At 51.4% G+C, this 20,036-nt stretch overlaps 1 protein-coding gene across 9 annotated transcripts in view; it reads right to left on the bottom strand.

The window, feature by feature from the left end:
• ODF2 (outer dense fiber of sperm tails 2) overlaps positions 1-17,960 on the bottom strand; it is a 29,300-nt gene extending 11,340 nt beyond the window's left edge. Inside the window, exons 1-12 of one of the 9 annotated variants that reach the window (XM_037036485.1) lie at positions 17,782-17,960; positions 14,566-14,656; positions 13,634-13,750; positions 13,236-13,361; positions 7,240-7,410; positions 6,184-6,344; positions 5,396-5,525; positions 4,689-4,820; positions 2,959-3,030; positions 1,408-1,479; positions 1,170-1,286; positions 397-582 (exon numbers count right to left, since the gene is read on the bottom strand). In XM_037036485.1, coding sequence (XP_036892380.1) covers positions 397-582; positions 1,170-1,286; positions 1,408-1,479; positions 2,959-3,030; positions 4,689-4,820; positions 5,396-5,525; positions 6,184-6,344; positions 7,240-7,410; positions 13,236-13,361; positions 13,634-13,750; positions 14,566-14,656; positions 17,782-17,945 — 1,539 coding nt within the window. In that variant the 5' untranslated portion in view covers positions 17,946-17,960. Of the gene's footprint in view, positions 1-396; positions 583-1,169; positions 1,287-1,407; positions 1,480-2,958; positions 3,031-4,688; positions 4,821-5,395; positions 5,526-6,183; positions 6,345-7,239; positions 7,411-13,235; positions 13,362-13,633; positions 13,803-14,565; positions 14,657-16,477; positions 16,565-17,781 lie in introns of those variants that run through there. The other 8 variants (XM_037036486.1, XM_037036488.1, XM_037036487.1 and 5 more) reach the window with 8 other exon arrangements.
• Positions 17,961-20,036: the final 2,076 nt, after the last annotated feature.

Here is a 20,036-nt window from a genome sequence, read left to right as displayed (position 1 = left end):
CGGCAGAGGGAGGCGGGGCTGCTTCTAGACCCCGGCGATCACACGCACCGTTGCACACCCTTCCTCAACCGCCATTCCTACCTGCAGTACTGACGTGGCCAAACTGTCCGACGACCCTCGGGTCATCTCCAGCCAGCCACCTGACCCCATTATCATCCCTCACCCATGTCACCCCGCCACTACCACCCCTCCCCAGCCATCCATCCTTCCAGCTCCTTCACGCTTCTCCACTGCCGCGTTCCCTCCGCGCACCACCACCCTGGCCCCGGCCACCTGTACCCAGATTCTCTGCCTCCGCCCACCCAAACCACCTTCATCCAGCCACCCCTCTGCTGCCCACCCACCTACCCACCCACCACACGCCCACTCTGGAGCAGCCTCGAGCAAGGCTGCTACCTTGTCAGCAAGTTGCACGTGCAGCTGCTCAGCGTACTCCTCACTCTTCTCGGCTCGTTCCTTCTGGGCTCGGATGGCCTTCTTCAAGGACTCTTTGTCTCGGTCTCCCTTTTGCTTCAGTTCCTTCAGCTGCTCCATGATGGCTTCCACTTCCGCCTTGTGTTGGTTCCCACTGCGTTCCAGGTTCTGGGTGCGGGGAGCCAGGGGGCAGATTGCAGGAGGAGGGTGGGGCAAGGGAGAGTCAAGGGGAGAGAGGGAGAAAAGGGGACCAGCGCACAGAGGGAATGAGGAAGAGGGAGAAAGAACAGGTCATGAACTGTGGGGGGTTGGGGCTCCCCAAACACACACCGGAGACACAGGCCCTTCCCAAGCTCTCCACAGCCCTCCCTTGGTCACTGAACCCATTGGGTCTTCACATGAGGACTCTCCTGTTATATCCCTGTCACTCAGCAGAGCTGTGACTTCAGAGGGTCCCTGGTTTACAGACACAGTCAGCACTTGAGACTGTCCCTCCTCCCCTTGGATCCTTAGAAGGGGCCTAACGGACAAAGTGACAGGCTCAGGGCCATGAAGCCCAGCCCACTCACTGCTGGGAAGGGCGCCCAAGACCTCCAGGTCCACCTTGCCAGTGTCCCAGAGTCTGTCTGAAGCACAAGTGCTTTGGCAGCAGCTGCCCCACAATCCTCCTGGGCAAAGCCTTACTGAGTGCGACAGCCTTGGCCAGGCTATCACCCTTGGACTGCACCTTCCCCACCCATGCGGCCAGCAAGTACCTTGATCTGCATGCACAGGCGACTGTTCTCTGCCTCTTTGCACCGAAGCTGTGCCTGCAAGTGCCCACGCATGGTCTCCATGGACTTAGAGAGTTCAGATGCTGTCTTTGCTTGAGCCTTTGCAGAGACGGAGAAAATGACAGAGCCAGAGTTCGAACCCAGGTCTCCAGCTCCAGAGCGCACTCCACCCGCCGGGCTCTGCTGGCCCATAAGGAGGAGCAACTGCTGGGGACAGTACCTTCTCACACTGTATTTCCTGGAGGAGCTCTTCCAACTCCTTGTCCTTATCTTGCAATAGTAACAGCAGCCGCTGCAGAGAACACACACCTTCATGAGCTCCCTGGGAGAAGTTAGGAAGCCCAGCCCAGAAAGGAGACACTCCTGTGAGGGCCTGGCCACCGGTGCCCAAGGTGCCAAGTACGTTGGCCCATGTCACAGAGACCCTGGCAGAAAGCAACTAACATCTTAATTAAATGTCAAGGACAATAAACACATAGTTATTTTGTAATTTAAAATAAGGTGCCCTGGCTGGTATGGCTCAGTGAATTGGGTACCAGCCAGCAAACTAAAGGGCTGCCAGTTCGATTCCCAGTCGGGGTACATGCCTGGATTTCAAGCCAGGTCTCCAGTAAGGGGCACACAAGAGGCAACCACACATTGATGTTTCTCTCCTCTTTCTCCCTTCCTTCCCCTCTCTCTAAAAATAAATAAAATAATTTTTTTAATTTAAAGAAAATAAAATAAGGTGACGTCACCCTGGCTGGTGTGGCTCAGTGGATGGAACGCTGGCCTAGGACCCAAACGGTCGCCAGTTCGATTCCCAGTCAGGGCATATGCCTGGGTTGCGGGCCAGGTCCCTGGTTGGAGGTGTGGCAAGAGGTAATCTCACATAACAATGTAAAATAAAAATAACTAATTAAAAAATAAGATAACGTTAATTATGGAAAACACTGAAATACACACAAAAATATGCTAAAGAACTCCCCAACCCCCAACCCAGAGACAACACACGGTAAGAAGACATCTGTTTATTTTCCTCTGTAATCTACATCCCCACATGTGCCACGTTTGTGATTAAATCTCCCAGGGCCTTTGAAAGAGCAGCGTCATGCTTCCAGGTACTGATGCGTCGCAGTGTGACAAGGCCCCCAGGCTGGGAGTGCAGGGTTGGACATCACCACGACCACTGAAGTTCGCGCAGAGATGTGCCGCAGGGCACTGGGCGCCTCGCAGGGCCAAACCCTGGGGAGCCCACCGGGCGCTAATGCACCAAAGGCGAAAGGGGGCCTGGGGTTGAGGCACCTGCCGGACTGTGTGTTCGGGCCAGCCAGGAGTCTCCCAAATTCGTCTGGCCATGGACCACTCCTCCCTTTTCTATCTGCACCATTAACATCTGGTGGAACTTAGGGTTCCATGGAGTAGATTTCGGAACATGCTGCCTTGGGAGGCATTCCTAGAATTGGAATCGTTGAGTCTAAAGTCTTTACCTTTAATGGCTTTTGATCCACAATACAAACATGGAAATTCAGGTGACAGACGGCGATTTGTAAATCCATCGTCCTCATCACCATCTCTCAGGGTGATGTGCAGCTTGGTGGCTGAAGCTCTCCACCACTCGACCAGACAAGCCCAGTGGGGCAGGTAGGACAGGGGACACCAGCCCATTTTACAGACCATAAAACTAAGACCCAGAGGAATGGCTGAGCGGGCGTGCAGCCCTCCTGCCTCCATTCAGCACCTGCAGCTTTCTCGAGGTGACCCACGGGAGCGGGCAGGGGCACCGACGTACCGCTTTCTCGGAGTCTGCCTCCGCCAGCCGTTTCAGAAGGGCTCCCTGCTGCTCCATCATCCTGCCGGAATCCTTCCAGGGAAGGCAAAGGGAAAGCCAAGTCGTTAGACGAGAAACCCACGTGGCTGCAGCCTATCGATCCTTCTCCTCTTCCAAAATTACACTTCTAATTATGAAATTTAAAAAAACGACATTCTCATTATAAAATAATTAGTGAAGATGGATAAAGCTAAAGCACCCCTCACCCCAATTCTCCTATTATTAGCTTGGGGCCCGTCCCGCCTATTCCTCCTCCACGCATTTATATGGAGCCGCACGTGGAGAAATAGTGCCTTGCCCTGGCTGGTGTGGCCCAGTGGATTGAGCACAGGCCTCAAAACCAAGGCTCACTGGTTCGATTCCCAGTCGGGGCACATGCCTGGGCTGCAATTCGGGGCATCGCAGCCGCCACGAATCAGAGAGGTGCAAATCACCCACCCGAAAACACTGAGTCAGAAGTAAAAGTTATTACAATCTTAAGAGAGTAATTTCACTATAACTAGTAAAATTTGTAGAAATATGTCCCAGAAACTCTCCAGCCCACCATGACAGCGCTCACGAGTGCTCAGAGTAACGCTGCTTGTAGTTTTTCTCAGCATAATAGTCCTTGTAATGACAAACAAGAAAGAAACTAGGTCCCCATTGTCAGAAGAATGGGTACGTGAATGGTAGTTCTGTCATGAAATGGAAGAAAACAGTGGAAACCAACCACCTTAGGCCACAAGGATAAAAACAGATGAATCTGAGGAGGGAGTATGGGAGGAGATGGAAGAAGGCAGGGATAAGTGGTGATGGAAAAAATACAATTAAAAAAATGAAAATTAAAAACCAATAACAAAACCCCAAACAGACACATTTCATAAAAATATTGAGTGAAAAGAGCAAATACAACAGAGTATACACGGAATAATGCCACTTACGTAAAGTTTGAAAACTTGCTCAACAAAACTGGGTGTTGCTTAGGGACACACACTTATGTAAGCGATGAAACTATCAAGGTCAAGTCCCCTCTGACAGGAGGGAGATGAGGCGTCATCATGAAAGGAGACATAAGAGGGGCTGAACTCCGGGGAGGAGGCTTTCTTCAGAAAGCTGGACCGTGGGTACGCCATGTTACATTACTCATTTTAAATATTAATTTTTAAAATAAAAATGTAAGTTGCCAATTTTAAGAGAGAAAAAAACGTAAAAACATGTCATCATTTCACCAGCACAGGATTTTGAGATTCTTGGTATCCCGTTCGTTTGAATGAAGAGAAAGACAGCCCACTGCACTGCCAGTCCTTTCGGAACTACGTGCCAACATGCAATGTACCCAAGAGGCCGTCTTTTAAGAAATGAAGTGACACCACGCAATTCACGTCTGCCAGCCGCTGGTCTTTCAGCGAGGCGCCGTGCTCAGGCCCGGCGTTCTCCAGTCCTGACGCATGAGCCCCGGAACAGGCTGAACCGCCTGCCAGCCTGCTCCCCGCTGCCCTCCTCCTGACTCTGAAGGTCCCTCCTGTGCCACCAGGTCCAGTTTCCACATCTGCCGGGTGCCGGCACTTTACGGGAATAACTGGGTCCACCTTTCCACAGCCCTTTGCGTACAGGCACCCACGCCGCCTCCTCCAGTGGAAGGAAGGGGGGAGGGTTCAGGGAGGATGGGCACCTGGCACCGAGTCCACGAGAGGGAGGAGCCAGGAGCTCACCTCTTTGGAGTGCTGCTCTCTCAGCAGGTCTCGGAGGGTGCGGTTGGTCTCCTCAAACGTGCTCAGCTTCTGCAGGAGAAGTTCCTTCTGCCTCGTCAGGGTGTTGATGTCCGAGCAGGTCATTTGTTTCTCCTGGAGGACAGCAAGCAGTCACACCCAGGGCGGGGGAGAAGGGAGGGGACAGCAGACAGGCCACGTGGGGGACTTGAGAGGAGCTGGGGCCAGGAAGCCCAGGCAAGAAGAGCTGGGCTGTGTACAGAGCCAGGGTGGTGAGGGCAGGGTCCCCGGAGGTGGTGGACCTGGAAGGACAGGCAGGATCTGAGCCTGCTGACAGCAATAAGTGGAGAAGGGGGTTTGGGAGCTCGCTGTGGGAGAGTGCAGTCAGGGCAGGCTTCCTGGAGGAAGCACAGGAGGACAGGCAATACCTGGTGGCTGATACTGTACTTGCAGGAATAGGATGGTTGAGTGATCCCAGGAGACCCATGATGAGGTCTCCCCTTAGAGGCCCAGGCCACTAGAGGTCATCCTTGAGGGTCAGGCCTCTGGTGTGAGAGTGGGGGGTGGAGCTGAGGACTTAAATGTGCCCTCCCCTGGCCTGGAGATGTCATAAAGTCAGCCTAATGACTGCGTAAAGCCCCCACCCCAGCTTGTGACTGACCCCTCTCTGGACCTAGTCCCAGAGTGAGGTTGGCCTGTCTGCCACCCACCGTCTTCAGCTTTCCGATGGTGTCCTTCAAGGCCATGACTTGCTTGGCAGCGGCAGCCCCATCCATTTCAGCCTCTACCAGCTTGGACATGAGGCACTCCTTCTCCTGCTGGAGGTGTTTCTTCTGAAGCCTGGGGCCAGAAAGAATAGGGCTCTTTGAGCCCGCTCAGGCCCCTGCCCGCCTGGAGCTCTGAGGCCCCGAGGCCCTGAGGCCCGCCTCACAATGCCCTGTGAGGCTTATCTCCTGGTCAGGGGACAGTGGGGGAGGGGAAAGAGCAGGCCCTCTGGCCCAAGTAGCCTTCTAGAAAGACACATGGGCACCAAAGCAGGTCACATTACATCACCTACAGTCCTGCTTGTGTCTCAGCCACGAGCATCATCTCTGCCCTGGGCCATGACCTCCTAACCAGCTTCAGACCAGCTTTGACACACCACACCCTGCTTTGAAAACCCTTCGGTGGCTCCTAACAGCCCTCCATGCAAACACCTCAAAGTGGCTGCCATGAACCAGCCCTCGCCAAACTCCATGACACCCCTTCCCCTCTGCCCACCCTCTCTCCTCACTCTGGCCTGCTTGCCACTTCTCAGTCACAGAATCCTCCCATCCTGGGGCCTTCACACAAAACGTTCCCCAGCACCCACCTGTCTAACCATCTACAGGACTCCCCTTAAACGTCCCATTTTCCAGAGAGGGTCCCCTACCCCCCACACATACCGTGGGGGATCCCTCTTCCCTCACACCTCGACGAGGCAACAGGAGGGCCGACCCCCAGGGCAAGGCCCACTCACATGGTGTAGTCTTTCTCCTCCTTGATGCGCTCGATGTTGTGCCTCAGCACGTTGTTCTCGTGCTCGGTCTCGGCCAGCTCCTGGGCCACCTCCTCCAGCTCCTCCTTCCGCTCCTCCAGGAACCTCTTGGCCATCTGGCGCTCATCCTTCTGCATCTTGACCTGTGTAGGGGCACGCAGGCAGGGGCCACTGAGGGGCGGCCCGTTGCTTCAGGCCACATCCAGGGCACCTCGAAGTGAGAGCTGCGCAAGCACTCAGTGCTTCTGGGTGCAATCCTAGGTCACTGTCCCAAAGACCCTGGGCAGGTGCCAGTCCTCTCATTGCCTCATTATTGAGGAAACCGAGTGCAGAGAGCCTCGGTTTCTGGTTGGGAACCAGGCCGGGCCACAAACCCGTCGTTCAACTGGAGGAGAGATGGGACAATATGGCCCCTGTGCCGTTGGCTACAGCGGAAGTGAGGGCCGTTGCCAGGCAGCAGCCCTAGGTTCCTAGGGGGGGCTGTGGGCCCCAAGTGTGGGGTGGAGGATTAAAGACACAGGCCACGCAGTGGGCAGGGCCTGGATTTCATGCCTGCAACACCAACCTCCTAGTTGGGGCTGTGGTCTTCCAGGTCGGTTCCGACCCAATTGCCATATCCCACCCACAGACGCGGTCCAGCAACTGAGGACAAGCTTCCTTCGCCTCTATGGGACTTTGTTTTTCAAAAAACCTTGTGTGTGAAGTGGAAAGCAGAGATCTCAGAGTCCCTGACACATCATTTCCAAAACGGGGACAGTAATACGACCAGGTTCATCTATTGTCGTAAAAAATTAAAACCAGCAGTCCATACAGAACACCAGGCAAGGTCAGGGCCAGGCACAGGCTAAAAGTTCAACACAGAGGGACGCCAGGTTGCCCCCGCTACCTCTCCAGGGGCATCCGAAGTCCCGGGAAGCCTGCTGAGAGGGGAGGGAGGCCTGCAGGGAGGCAGCCGGAAGGAAGGGCCCCCCGGCACTGCACCTGGGCAGCCCCACACATTCTCAGGGCACTCGCTGCCACAGCCCCCCACACCCTCACCTCAGATTTGAGACAACCAACCGCGTTCATAAGACTGTCAATCTTCTTATCATAACGGTTCATTTTGCAGTGACCTGAGTTGTCATCTTCTGTAGAGAGGTCACTTAACCGCATCACTGAGACCAGCTTTTCCGACGATGGGGGCGTGATCTCCAGGCAGTGAGGTGGATTCTGATGTAGAGGAGGCAGAACACAGGCGCTCGTAAGGCAAAGACCCCCAGCCAGCAGCTGCACCGACCCTGCTTGTCCACTGGAGGCAGGAAGGACCCAAACTGCTGAAGGGCCAACCCCGGGAACATGAACCTTCCGCTCCTTCTTGAAGGAATGTCACCTACCCTTGTTTAAGTGTTTTCGAAGATTTTTCTAACAGAGAAATGAAGTTTAAAATAAAGGATGTAACAAAAAAATGGCAAAAACAGTAATTCCCAAAGTGGGAAAAAGTTTGGGTTAAGAGCCGTTTTTCATATGCCTCGAGTACAAGTGAAAGATGTCAGAGCCTTTTACATGAATATGCGTGCCTAATAGTAGACAGTTGCAAAGGCAACAAATCTTCTATAAAAGGTATTTTAAGGACAAGCGAAGAAATCTGAATATGTACCAGATAATGTATGATATTTAGAATTAAAGATTTTAGGAGTAATCATTGTTATTTTGGTTATGCAGAAAATTGTTATTAGAAATGCATACTGAATAATTTAGTATGGTGTGTCATCTGAAAAATATTTCAATGTATCAACATATAATTTTTTTACAAAATTTGTAAATGCATGTGCCCCACAGAAAAGTTCATGCAGAGCTGCATAATACTTTGCTTTGAAGGCGTCAGAAAGAGCCCTGGCCAGGCAGCTCAGCTGGCTAGAGTGTCAGCACCACACGTCACAGTCACGAGTTTGATCCCCAGTCAAGGAGGAACAGTGAATACATAAATACGTGGAACAACAAATCAACGTTTCTCTCTCTCAAATCAATAAATAAAAATTAAAAGAAAAAAGACTTCATGCCCTGGCTGATGAGGCTTAGTAGATTGGGCACTGGCCTGAGAACCAAAGGGTTGCCAGTTCGATTCCCAGTCAGGGCACATGCTGCGGGCCAAGTTCCCAGGTGGGGGCGCACGAGAGGCAACCACACATTGATGTTTCTCTCCCTCTCTTCCCCCCCTCCCTAAGAATAAATAAATAAAATCTTTTAAAATATACATTTAACAGAAAAACTGCAGAGAGAATATCATAATCTGAGGATCTAAGAATTCCATGGGTTTTTGAGAAATTGAACTTGACTCATTCCATACATTATTCTGATGTACTAAGTAGTTGCTATTTTTCATTATTGGTACAGTTCTTTTACCCCTCTTGAGCCAGCCGACCTCCTCAATTTCCAGGGCAACATGACGGCTACCAGGAACAAAAGGAAGTGTTCAATAAGGCTGTAACTGTTACAGCGAACGAGCAGGTCTCAGGGTACGATTTAAAAACTGCATGTGCCTTTGGAATTGATCGAGAACATGAACCAATATTTAAATTCAAGGCAAGGATACAGATAAATGTATGACAAAATAGTACTGGTTAAATACATAACAGTACAAACACATACACAATGGAACACTGCTTTAAAAAAATAGCATGCAAAGCAAACACAGTCAAAGCATGTTTTAAAAGATGGATGCTGTGCCCTGGCTGGTGTAGCTCAGTGGATTGAGCGAACCACACGATCGTGGTTCGATTCCCAGTCAGGGCTCATGCCTGGGTTGCAGGCCCGTTCCCAGCAGGGGACACACGAGAGGCAACCATACATTGATATTTCTCTCCCTCTCTCCTTTCCTTCCCCTCTAAAGATAAATAAATAAAATCTTAAAAAATAAAATAAAATAAAAGATGGATGCTGTGTGACAATGAAAATACGATCCCACTGTTACAAAAATCAAAAATGAGTCTGTTCACATGAAAAGATCAGGAAGACTTGCAAGTGACGTGGGTCTTCTCAGGGTGGTAGGGTCACAGCTGTTTTTTAGTTTCTTCCTTACCGTGGATTTTTTTTTCTTAAAGATTTTATTTATTTAGTTTTAGAGAGAGAGGAAGGGGGGAAGAAAGAGAGGGAGAGAAACATTGACGTGCTAGAGAAAACATCCATTGGTTGTCTCTCCCACACCCCCTGCCAGGGACCTGGCCCAGCGCCCAGGCCTGTGGCCTGATCAGGAATCGAACTGGTGACCTCTCGGTTTGCAGGACGATGCCCAGTCACACAAGTGAGGGCTAGATTTTCTAATGTGCTAACAATAACTGTGTATAGTTTTTATAAGAAAAAAGTAATAGGAAAATATATAGACAGCATCAATATAATCAGAATTAAAAAACTACATAGGAAAAAGCAAGAGTAAAGTACTAAAATACTTATTTTGTACTATTCAAAACTAATGAATTATTCTTGGGAGACATGGCAACAAAAACAGGAGCAGGGGGTGGGGGATTCTGGGGAAGCTGGTGATGTTTCATGAGCTGATATTTTCTAAGAAGTCATCAAGTAACACACTTCTAATGTATCCTTCCTGTACTTTTCAACAAAAAGTTTTTAAAACTTAATAGTAGAAGCCACATTAGACTAGGAGAATTATAGATAATTTCCTACTTTTCTGTATTTTCAACTTTCCATAATAGAAATAGGTCACTTTAATAACAGAGAAAAAACCCAGACCGTCCTTCCTCCAAAGCTAATCTCATGTACCAGAAGGGTTTTTAAAAATCAAACTAGCCCTGGCCAGGTGCTCAGGTTATAAGTTCGATCCCTGGTCAGGGCACATATAGGAATCAACCAGTAAATCCATGGATAAGGAGAATAACAAATTGATGTTTTTTTTCCTCTCTCTTTCTGTCCCTTCCACTCTCTCTCTAAAATCCATCAATAAAAAAAATTTAGCCCTGGCTGGTGTAGCTCAGTGGATTGAGCGTGGGCCTGAGAACCAGACGATCACGGTTCGATTCCCAGTCAGGGCACATGCTTGGGTTGCAGGCCAGTTCCCAGCAGGGGACACACCAGAGGCAACCATGCATTGATATTTCTCTCTCTCTCTCCTTCCTTTCCCCTCTAAAGATAAATAAATAAAATCTTAAAAGAAAATTTTAAAAACACTTTAATGTACCCTGGCTGGTGTAGTTCAGTGGATTGAGTGCAGGCCTGGGAACGAAGGGATCGAGGTTTGATTCCCAGTCAGGGCTCATGCCTGGGTTGCAGGCCAGTTCCCAGCAGGGGATGCATGAGAGGCAACCATACATTGGTATTTCTCTCCCTCTCTCCTTTCCTTTTCTTCTAAAGGTAAATAAATTAAATTTTAAATAAATAAATAAAAATCTAACTAGAATCTCCTCCCGCGCACCAGCCTCCGGGGCCCATGTTCTGCTCCACCAAAATCTCCTCCAAGGGTCTCTTCTCTCTGGTCCGAAATGGAAAGGGCGCCCAGGCTGTGGTGTCCCAAACACACAGAGGGCCCTGGAAAGTCCCAAACCGCATGCAAAACAGCTACTCTTTGAGAGATGACAAGATGACACGTCACCTCTCCGCGGCCCCAGGACTGGAAGGGCCACTGAGCTCTCCAGAGGAGACCACACTTCCTAGTAGCCCATGTCAACAGGTAGACAGTTCCCACAGCAGCGTAACTTGGACATACACTTTGAAAACTACCAAGTCTTGCCCTGGCTGGCGTGGCTCAGTGGACACGATCGTGGTTCGATTCCCAGTCAGGGCACATGCCTGGGTTGCAGGCCAGTTTCCAGCAGGGGCCTCATGAGAGGCAACCATACATTGATATTTCTCTCCTTCTCTCCTTCACTTCCCCTCTAAAGATAAATGAATAAAAAATCTTTTAAAAAAAAGAAAACTACCGAGTCTTCTTATTTTTTTGAAATGCATTTTAAGTTTATAGGCCTGGCTGATGTAGCTCAGTGGATTGAGAGTGGGCCTGCAAACCAAAGGATCACAGTTTGATTCTCAGTCAGGGCTCATGCCTGGGTTGCAGGCCAGTCCCCGGCAGGGGACATATGAGAGGCAACCATACATTGATATTTTTCTCCCTCTCTCCTTCCCTTCCCCTCTAAAAATAAATAAATAAATAAATTTTAAAAAGCATTTTAAGTTTATAAAGTGTGGTAAGCTTGTTATAAAGAAATTCAACTAGGCCATAAAAAAGTAATCAACCGTTAGAAGCTTCCACATTCCAGGGGTAAGCACTGCTCAGCACTCCCTGTGTAATCCCCCAGGAAGTGTTCGATGTGTACACTTCCACGACACAGGGCCACGCAGACGTCCTCCTCTGTGCTGGCGGGGCCGAACTCCATACACCGTGTGACTCTGTGACTCATCATCGTGTACAAATACTGCTCCGATCTCTTGTCATGTTGGCATAGCATTCCATTGTGTGAAGGAATCATAATTTAACCAATACCCTCCTGGCTGATACTTAGCTTGCTTCCAATTTTCCTCTACTATAAACGATGCTATAGCAAACATCGTTATACACAGATCCCTGTGCCTTCCGTGACTTCTCAAGGGTAAATTCCTAAGGGTGAAATTATAGAATCAGCGTTCCCATGGGTGCTGCCAAGCTGCCTCCAGAACAGTTGGGTTGGTTTCAGGACCCTCTCACAAGCTGTCCGAAAAGATTCACTGACATCCCGTAGGCTTGACAATACGGGACATCTATAATCTTTTCAGTTTTCCACTCAAGAAACGATAGCTTTTTGTTTTTAAAATGGAATTGTTTTTCATTTACTTTTCACTGATTATTAGTGAGGTCCTCAGAGCAAAAAAATGACACCGTGTGGATTCCAGTCTCTCCTGTATTTTGCACACACGCTAGTTCGAACACGTCTCGTTACTCTCTAGAACACCCCACTCTATCTTAATCTCTTAGAGAGAAATTGGTAAACCAGGAGGTCAAAACCATGAGTATGATCATAAACTTTAGACTAATTACTTGTATTTATTTCTAATTTTTGAAGTAATAAGCTATTAGAAAAAGACGACTCTTTCCAAACCGAGCAGGTATCATCTTAAAGCCCTCTCAAGTCCTCTATGTCCCAATAACGAGTTCTTTTCCTGAAACATGTCCCCTCACTGAGTTTTCTCACTGGCATCGACTGGAGTGTGAGCAGACGGCGGCGCGCCTGCTACATGGCAGGGTAGCCCCAGGCCCAGGGGGCCTGGCATGAGTCTCAGTGAGCACACGTAGCATGAGGTGCTGCAGGGACGAGGGAACAGGCACCGCATGCTGAGGTGTGGCTAAAAGAAAGACGACAGTTCTCTTAGGAGCTTGACAACTAAATCTGAAGGCAATTGTGCCCCAGGAGATTGTCCCAAAAGTGGCTTTGACGGCTTTTGTGGAATGTGCACACCGTCTTAGAGCGACTGCCTGAGAGGAGGCGCTCCTTTCCTGGATACATACTTTCTGGTGCACTTGCACATTTGGGTACGCTTCGGGCACTATCACAGTTACATGGAGAAAGACATGCAGCCCCTCACGTACACAGAAGGGTCAAGAGGGCCCTGGCCGAGTGGCTCAGTTAGTTAGAGCATCGTCCCGACACGCCAAGGTGGCAGGTGCGATCCTCAGTCAAGGCACATTATGGAATCAACCAGTGAATGCTTAAATAATTGAAATGACAAATCTCTCTCTCTAGAAGCCAATTTTTAAAACAGTACAGAATCTTGAATGAGATCCTCCCTTCGGTCCGAACTCCAGCTCTGCTACTTTCTCTGTGAGCCTTCACCTCTCTGGGCCTTGGTTTCCTCGTCCGCACACCAGGAGAGCAGGACCTACCACACCATGGTGCCGTTGGGGGGGTTGGGGGGGGACTCGCGTACATTCAGAGCCCAGCAAGGCTCTAAGTAACCGGGACCCACAGGGATGTCTCTAACAGCTACAGCCGACCCTGAGTCAGACCGAGTCAGGCCTGCTCCGCCGACCCTGAGCAGGCCGAGAAGAAGAGCCTGAACGAGAGTGAGCCTACCTCCCACTTGCATCCCACATGCCGGGTGGATGATTTTCCAGGGGGCATCCAAGGTACCTTGGTTTTCACCCGGACACTCCGCCGCACATTCACGGTGTCCCCTTTCATTCCGCGCTTATGAGATTTCTGTGGAAAGGGACAAACCCAGGGTCATTTCCCCACAGCTTGTGGTGGCGTCACTCTGCTGGCATCCAACTCCAACACTGCACGGGAGCCTCTCCTGACTACCGCCACCGTTTCTGCACAACAGGCCTGCCTACCGTCTAACCAGGTGCCTGAGACCCGCCAGCAAGCGCGTCCCTCTGTCAAACCTCCGGAGCTGGCAGTGCAAGGAGACGGAGCTGCAAGGCGTCCCCCTGCTCTGCAGCCTGCACCTCGCCCCGCGGGCATGCTCCTACCTGGCTGCTGGCTGCTGATGGTTTCGGGAGTTTTTTTATGTGGACGTGGACAGGGGTGTTCTCATCCACGTGAACATGTAAGGGGGGAGTTGACGAGCGGTCCTTCATGGTTTGCTTCTGGCAGGCCGGGGAAGACAACACAAAAAAGGCTGATCTGCGGATGAGTAAACTGGGCATAAAAAAACAGAGCTGGCGGCCTCTGGAGGCCACTGAAAGCCTAGCCACCAAGCAAGCAGGACAGCTACTGACTACTGGCGTGCAGGCGGGAGCCAAGGCGGCAGTGCTGGGCAGTGGGCCCCTGCAGAGATCCCAGCGCGAAACCACCAGAGATCCAGGTCCAGCCGAGAGAAGGGTCTCAACAAAAGATCCCCAGGCTCCGTCCCAGCAGGCAGAGCTCTTCCTTGGGCTTAGCGGAGCACAGCTGGGCAGCAAGTGAGTCCCTTCTACACTGTAATCTGCACTGCACATGCGTGTTAGCAGGGCAAACACACAACATTAAAGTGCAAAACAAATCAGGCAGCGGGCAGGGAAGGGGTGATGAAAACAGAGAGCTGGGGGGAATGCCAAGATGAGAAGGTTGTATCGCTTTTAAAAAATATATAAGCAAGGCAAAATTCCAACTACATACACCTCACCCACCATCAGCCCCTAGCCCCCTCTCCAATCTTCTTCTTCTTACTTTTGTTATTAAAATGTTTTGGAATTTGTTTGGAAGGATTAAGACAACCTCCTCGCACCTGGCAGCCTTACCACAAGCAAAACAAAAAACAAAAACAATCCATCAGCAGGACACGGATGAAGGCACCTAGCAAAGCAAAGCGTCAGGCTGCTGTGCTTTCAGGCAGGACAAGGCAGTTCCTAGAAGAGGGGGCACCGAAGCGTTTCTGGCAGGGCTTCAGACCAGAGTGCTGCTCCTTGTGCATGTCACCTACCGTCACTGTCACACTGGGTACGCCACAGGGTGTCCTCAAGACCTTTTTCTGCGTGAGACTTGTTACTCCGTTCTTCCCACACGATGGAAACCTGCACCCAGGCACAAGGACCAGATTATAAGCAGACACTTAGGGCTCTTCTATTTCCCAGAATTACGTACTACATGTGGTGGGAACACGGTGACAGCGATGAGAACCAGCCTGGGGTCACTTGGCTCCCCTCACATGGGTGCCAAGCATGCATGGTGTGCCCTGCAGCGGGATGGAAACAGGGGTGCTGGGCATTCACAAGGCTGGCCTTTTAACCTGTCATTGCATCACACAGATTGTGACCTTTTGCTGAAAAGCCCAGGTGTCATCCTGTCAGGTGACAAAAAGCAGGCGGCACAGGATCAGCAGCCAGGGTACTCATTAGGCCAAGGGCGAAAGTGCCCCAGACAGTGCCTGGGCACAGGCGGCTCACGACCAACGCTCAGGAAACGACTGACATAAGAAGACAGGGCAATGGGCCCTGAAACAAAGTCCCTGTGGCTCAAATTCATAAAACTAACAGGTCAAATGGTCAACTAACAGGATGAAAATTTAGTGTGTCCCAAAATAGCTCACTTGCTACTCTTTAAGCTCTTAAGAAACAGGGTTATGCCCTGGCTGGTGTGGCTCAGTGGATTGAGCGAGCCTGGGAACCAAAGGGTCATCGGTTCGATTCCCAGTCAAGGTACATGCTTGGGTTTCGGGTCAGCTCCCTAATGGGGGGTTCAAGAGAAGCAACCAGACATCGATGTTTCTTTCCCAATCTTTTTCCCTCCCTTCCCCTATCTCTAAAAATAAATAAATATTTTTCAAAATAAAAATAAAAACACCATATGTAATTCATGTTATACATAAACAGCCCCATCACTGGATTTGCAAATGTAGCAAACATTTCATCTCCAAAATCTGGCAGCAAGACACCCGAGAATTCCAGGATGGGAACGCACTTGAAAAGTTCATTTGATCCATTCCACTGACTTCTAACAGCCCCAAAATACGACTTCACCCTCCCCACAAATACCTGGAGAAATAATGCAACATAAAAATATGCAATACAGCCCTGGCTGGTGTAGCTCAGTGGATTGAGCACGGGCCTGCGAACCACACGATCGCGGTTCGATTCCCAGTCGGGGCACATGCCTGGGTTGCAGGCCAGTTCCCGGTTCCCAGTTCCCGGCAGCGGACGCATGAGAGGCAACCATACATTGATATTTCTCTCCCTCTCTCCTTCCTTTCCCCTCTAAAAGATAAATAAATAAAATCTTTTAAAAAAAGCGATACAAAAACCCTTCAGCCTTTTAGCATGCATTTGGCTCTTATAGCACACCCTGATAAACAAGAGAAAAGGTTTACTGAGCCCTACTAATCCTCTAGCTGAGGAATACCAAATCTGAGTAGGCTTCTTCTTCTTCATCTTCTTCTTTTTTTTTTGGTCCCCTCATCACTTAGAACATTTCTGCTCGCTTGAAGCCAGAAGTTGTGGGTAATCTCTCCCTCTCAAGCCACATGGTTTCCAGCAACACCTTGCCAACTGCCAATCCATCTCCACCATTGTCTTTAGTTTACGCCTGGTCTCCTTTCAAAAGGATGTGAGCCTTGTACTCCAGTGAGACAATAGTGACCCAATTTGCTACCAGGAACTGGGACAACTGGGACAACTCGGAAGAGAGGGAGAAAGGGAGGGAGGGGAGCAGAGCTGGGACTGTGCACAAGCATTTTTTCCCCTCCTTCCCTTTAAAAAACGATTTCCAAGTATTTTGGTGCAGACTTGCAATACACTGAACAGAGAAGCTGAAAAGAGAAGCCTCCAGCAAGCCTGGCCTGGGGGCCCCTGACCACCTTTCCCTGCCCTCCGGCGGAGGCGCCCCCCCACTGGCAGTACCTGGGGGAGCCGCCTGAGGATGAGGCAGACATGACTAGGCATCAAAGCCGCAAAGGTGGGCTCTGTTCAGGGGGACCCAGAGGGGCTTGTCAATGAGACTCTCAGGGGCCCGGCATCAAACGTCCTCTCTGAGGGGAGGAGGGTGGAAGCTTTGGGGGTAGCAGTTGGATGAAAACTTGGGAGGCGCTCCTCTCTACTGTCCAAGTCGCACAGCAACTGTCCTGCCAAAGTGGGGGGAGAGAGGAGAGGCTGAGCGACCTGCGGGGCGGCGGGTGGGCACTGGTAAGTGGGCGAGGGGCGCAGCGGGAGCTCCCTTCTCCAGGGAGAACAGGAGGCGGAACTTAGAGGGAAAGGACCACCATGCCCAGGCCCTGGCAGGGAGGGTGGGGGGGCCACCAAGTGGAAAACCTGAGGTGCTAGCTGACGTGCGTGGAGGGCGGGAGAGAACCGCTAGGCCCCAAGCGGGCCCGAAAGGGCCAAAACCGGCGCGGGGTGCGAGGGTTGTGGGGGCTTGTCCTGGCGGGGCCAGGGCAACTGTCTCCTAGGAAAAGGGGCGTTCCCGCCTGAATCGACTCTCGATGAGGACCAATAGTATTTGAAGAAAGGAAAGCGGAAGCAAACGGGGGAAAGGGGCGCTCAGCCACGAGTGGGTACCCCCGATGGCGGAGGAAAAATCCTCCCGGTCGCAGCAGCGGCCGCTGGGATCTAGTCTCCAAATTGGAGCGGATTAAACGCCTGGGTGTGCGGGGAGCGGACTTCCGGCGGGTGAACCCACTCCACCGGGGTCGGGGACCCGGAGGCGGCCCCCCGCCCAGGGGACAGCGCTGCGTACGAAGATCGGGCAAATAACTGTCATGACGAGGCCCCCAGAGAGGGAAGGGCGGACCAGGCGACGCCCTCGGGCAGGCAAGAGGGCGGGGGGCCAGTCTCCGTCGGCGGAGAAAAGGAACGACTACCCACCGGCGGGGAGCTGGGGACTAGCTTAAGCCCATAGAGAGAGGGGCGAAGCCCTGCCGGAGGGCAGCAGAGGGGCGAGCCGAGCCCCGCCGGTGGCCAGGTGAGGAGGGAGGCGGCCGGCCGGCCAGTTAGCGGGAGGAGACGGCCCGCGCCGGTGGGCGGGGCGGGGGTCCAGATTCTGACGGGAGCCGGACTAGTGCACTAGAGGACTGCGGGCCGGGAGCGACCCGGAGGGGGCAGGGGCGGCGGCAAACGGCGAGGACCACCCCGCCCACGGGGACCCGCCCCGGCGGCGGCCGCGGGGCGCCCCGGAGCACCCTGGGTCCCGCCCGCCGGCGGCCTCTCACCAGGAGCGACACGGCTGAGCCCAGAAACGCCTCCTTATGAAGTCGTTGAAATCGGCGGCCAGGGTCGTGCCATTGAGACGCCGCGGCGGATGTAGTCCAGCTCCAGCGGCGGCTCCTCCCCGCTTCCGCCTCCTTCTCCGACACACGGTCGGGAGCTCGCCCATTGGCCAGTTCAAACCCCCCGGTGAGCCTCTCGGGTTTCGCCATTTAGGCCCAGCCCCTGGCGTCACAGAGATGCCCCCTCCGTCCTAAGCTCCGCCCACCCCTGGGCCACGCGGCTCGTCGCCATGGATACGCGCGACGCTACCAGCTAGTCTTGCCCGGGCAGGCCCTACGGTCCTGGCCCTGCTACCTTCTCTGTCATTTTTGCCCTGCCTTCGGTCCTCCTCGAGTCCCAGAACTTAGAGAAGTGTCACAACTCTAACCTGCTCCACCTGACATGTTTTAGGAAACTAGGCACAGAACAAGTTAGTGGCCAGAGCTGCGCCCTACTTCTGGGAATCCAGCCCTGTCTCTGCTCTGCTGTTGGTGCAGAGATGGAACCAGCCTCTGCTCGCCACACAGACTCTCCCCTTCGCCTGTGTCTTTGTCCAGACAGGAGGAAGGGTCTGATTTCCCCGCACTCTTCACCACCATCCTGCACATTGAATGCAACTGTGTGTACAGACCTACTTGGATGAGGTTTGCGCGGAGCCGCCATCTTCTTAACTATGCTTCACAGTCAGCCAATCAAGAAGAAGATGTCACGTGACTCACAGGGGTTCACTGGATTCCTGGAGACTTGAACTTCCTCTGGCCCAACCTGGCTTCCATTTCCTTGACAGACCCATTTCCATGACCTTTACCCCGCCCCTATCACCTCAGCCGTGCACTGCCAGACTCACACAACTAGTCCACCTGAGATTTTGAGTTCCGACTCCCCACTCTCCAAACAGAACCTGCTTCTCTCGCACGCTCTCACAGTCTAATTCCTACTATATCCATTTTCTCAGTGTTAGGGAGCATTTTGGCCCATTCGTTTTTCCCCTGTTGACCAAATGATGGATCCCCAATCCCTGTAACCCAACCATCTAGACTCTACAAAGACCAAACCCTGGTTCTCTTGTGACAATGGCCACTCATTTTTTAAATTTTATTTACGAAATAATTCTTGTTTATTTGGTATTTCTTTCATTTTTAAAAAGATTTTATTTCTTTATTTTCAGAGAGAGGGGAAGGGAGGGAGAGAAACATCCACGCATGAGAGAAACATAGATCAGTTGCCTCTTGCACACCCCCAGTTGTGGACCTGGGCCAGAAAATGTGCCCCGACCAGAAAATCCACCCACCATGCCATGCCAGCCAGGGGTCCATGTAATTTTGAACTGACCCTTCCTGACCTTCCCAAGGGGATGAGAAACTTAGAGAAAAAGTAGAAAGGAGTCTTCTCAAGCTTGCCTGAGGGCCAGGCAAAAAGAAACCTCCGCATGATTCAGCCTTGTGGACCAGGAGACTTTGAGGGGTTTGGAACAAAAGCCAATGTGTATTTTATTGTCAGCACATGCCCTGGGCACATGAGTTCTCTCTGGAATTTGGTGCGAGGATGTGGCGAGTGCAATTAATACAGAGCAGTTAAAAAATAAAAATAACCTTGGCTGGTGTGGCTCAGTAGATTGAACGCGGGCCTGTGAACCAGAGGATCCCAGTTCGATTCCCAGTCAGGGCACATGCCTGGGTTGCAGGCCAGTTCCCATTATGGGGCACATGACAGGCAACCATACATTGATATTTCTCTATAAGAAAAAGAAAAGGCCCTGGTTGGTGTAGCTCAGTGGATTGAGCGCGCGGGCCTGCGAACCAGAGGATCTCGGTTCGATTCCCAGTCAGGGCACATGCCTGGGTTGCAGGCTGGTTCCCTGCAGGCCAACTCCCAGCAGGGGATGCACGAAAGGCAACCATACATTGATGTTTCTCTCCCTCTCCTTCCCCTCTAAAGATAAATAAATAAATAAATAAATTTTTAAAAAAAGAAAAAGAAACGGCAAGGCTGTTAGTCACAAAATATTGGAAGTTGACCGTGATGCTACTTCTGCATGAAAATAACCTGTGCGTGTCAGTATCTGCATGTAAAAAAAAAAAAAAACCTGGAGGTGGGGGAGATTTTCACCTACAAATTGTAAATTTCTGTTGTGTTTAAGCATTTTTGCAAAGGAACATGTTTCCAGTCAGAAAACCAACAGATTAAAGACTCGTTGGAGAAGATAATCATGACATAT

This window comes from Sturnira hondurensis, unplaced genomic scaffold (assembly GCF_014824575.4).
Source record: "Sturnira hondurensis isolate 20B ecotype Veracruz unplaced genomic scaffold, ASM1482457v3 Scaffold0022908, whole genome shotgun sequence".
Lineage (NCBI taxonomy): Eukaryota > Metazoa > Chordata > Mammalia > Chiroptera > Phyllostomidae > Sturnira > Sturnira hondurensis.
The sequence above is the reverse complement of the archived record's forward strand: the minus strand, read 5'-3'. Positions and strand labels throughout refer to the sequence as shown.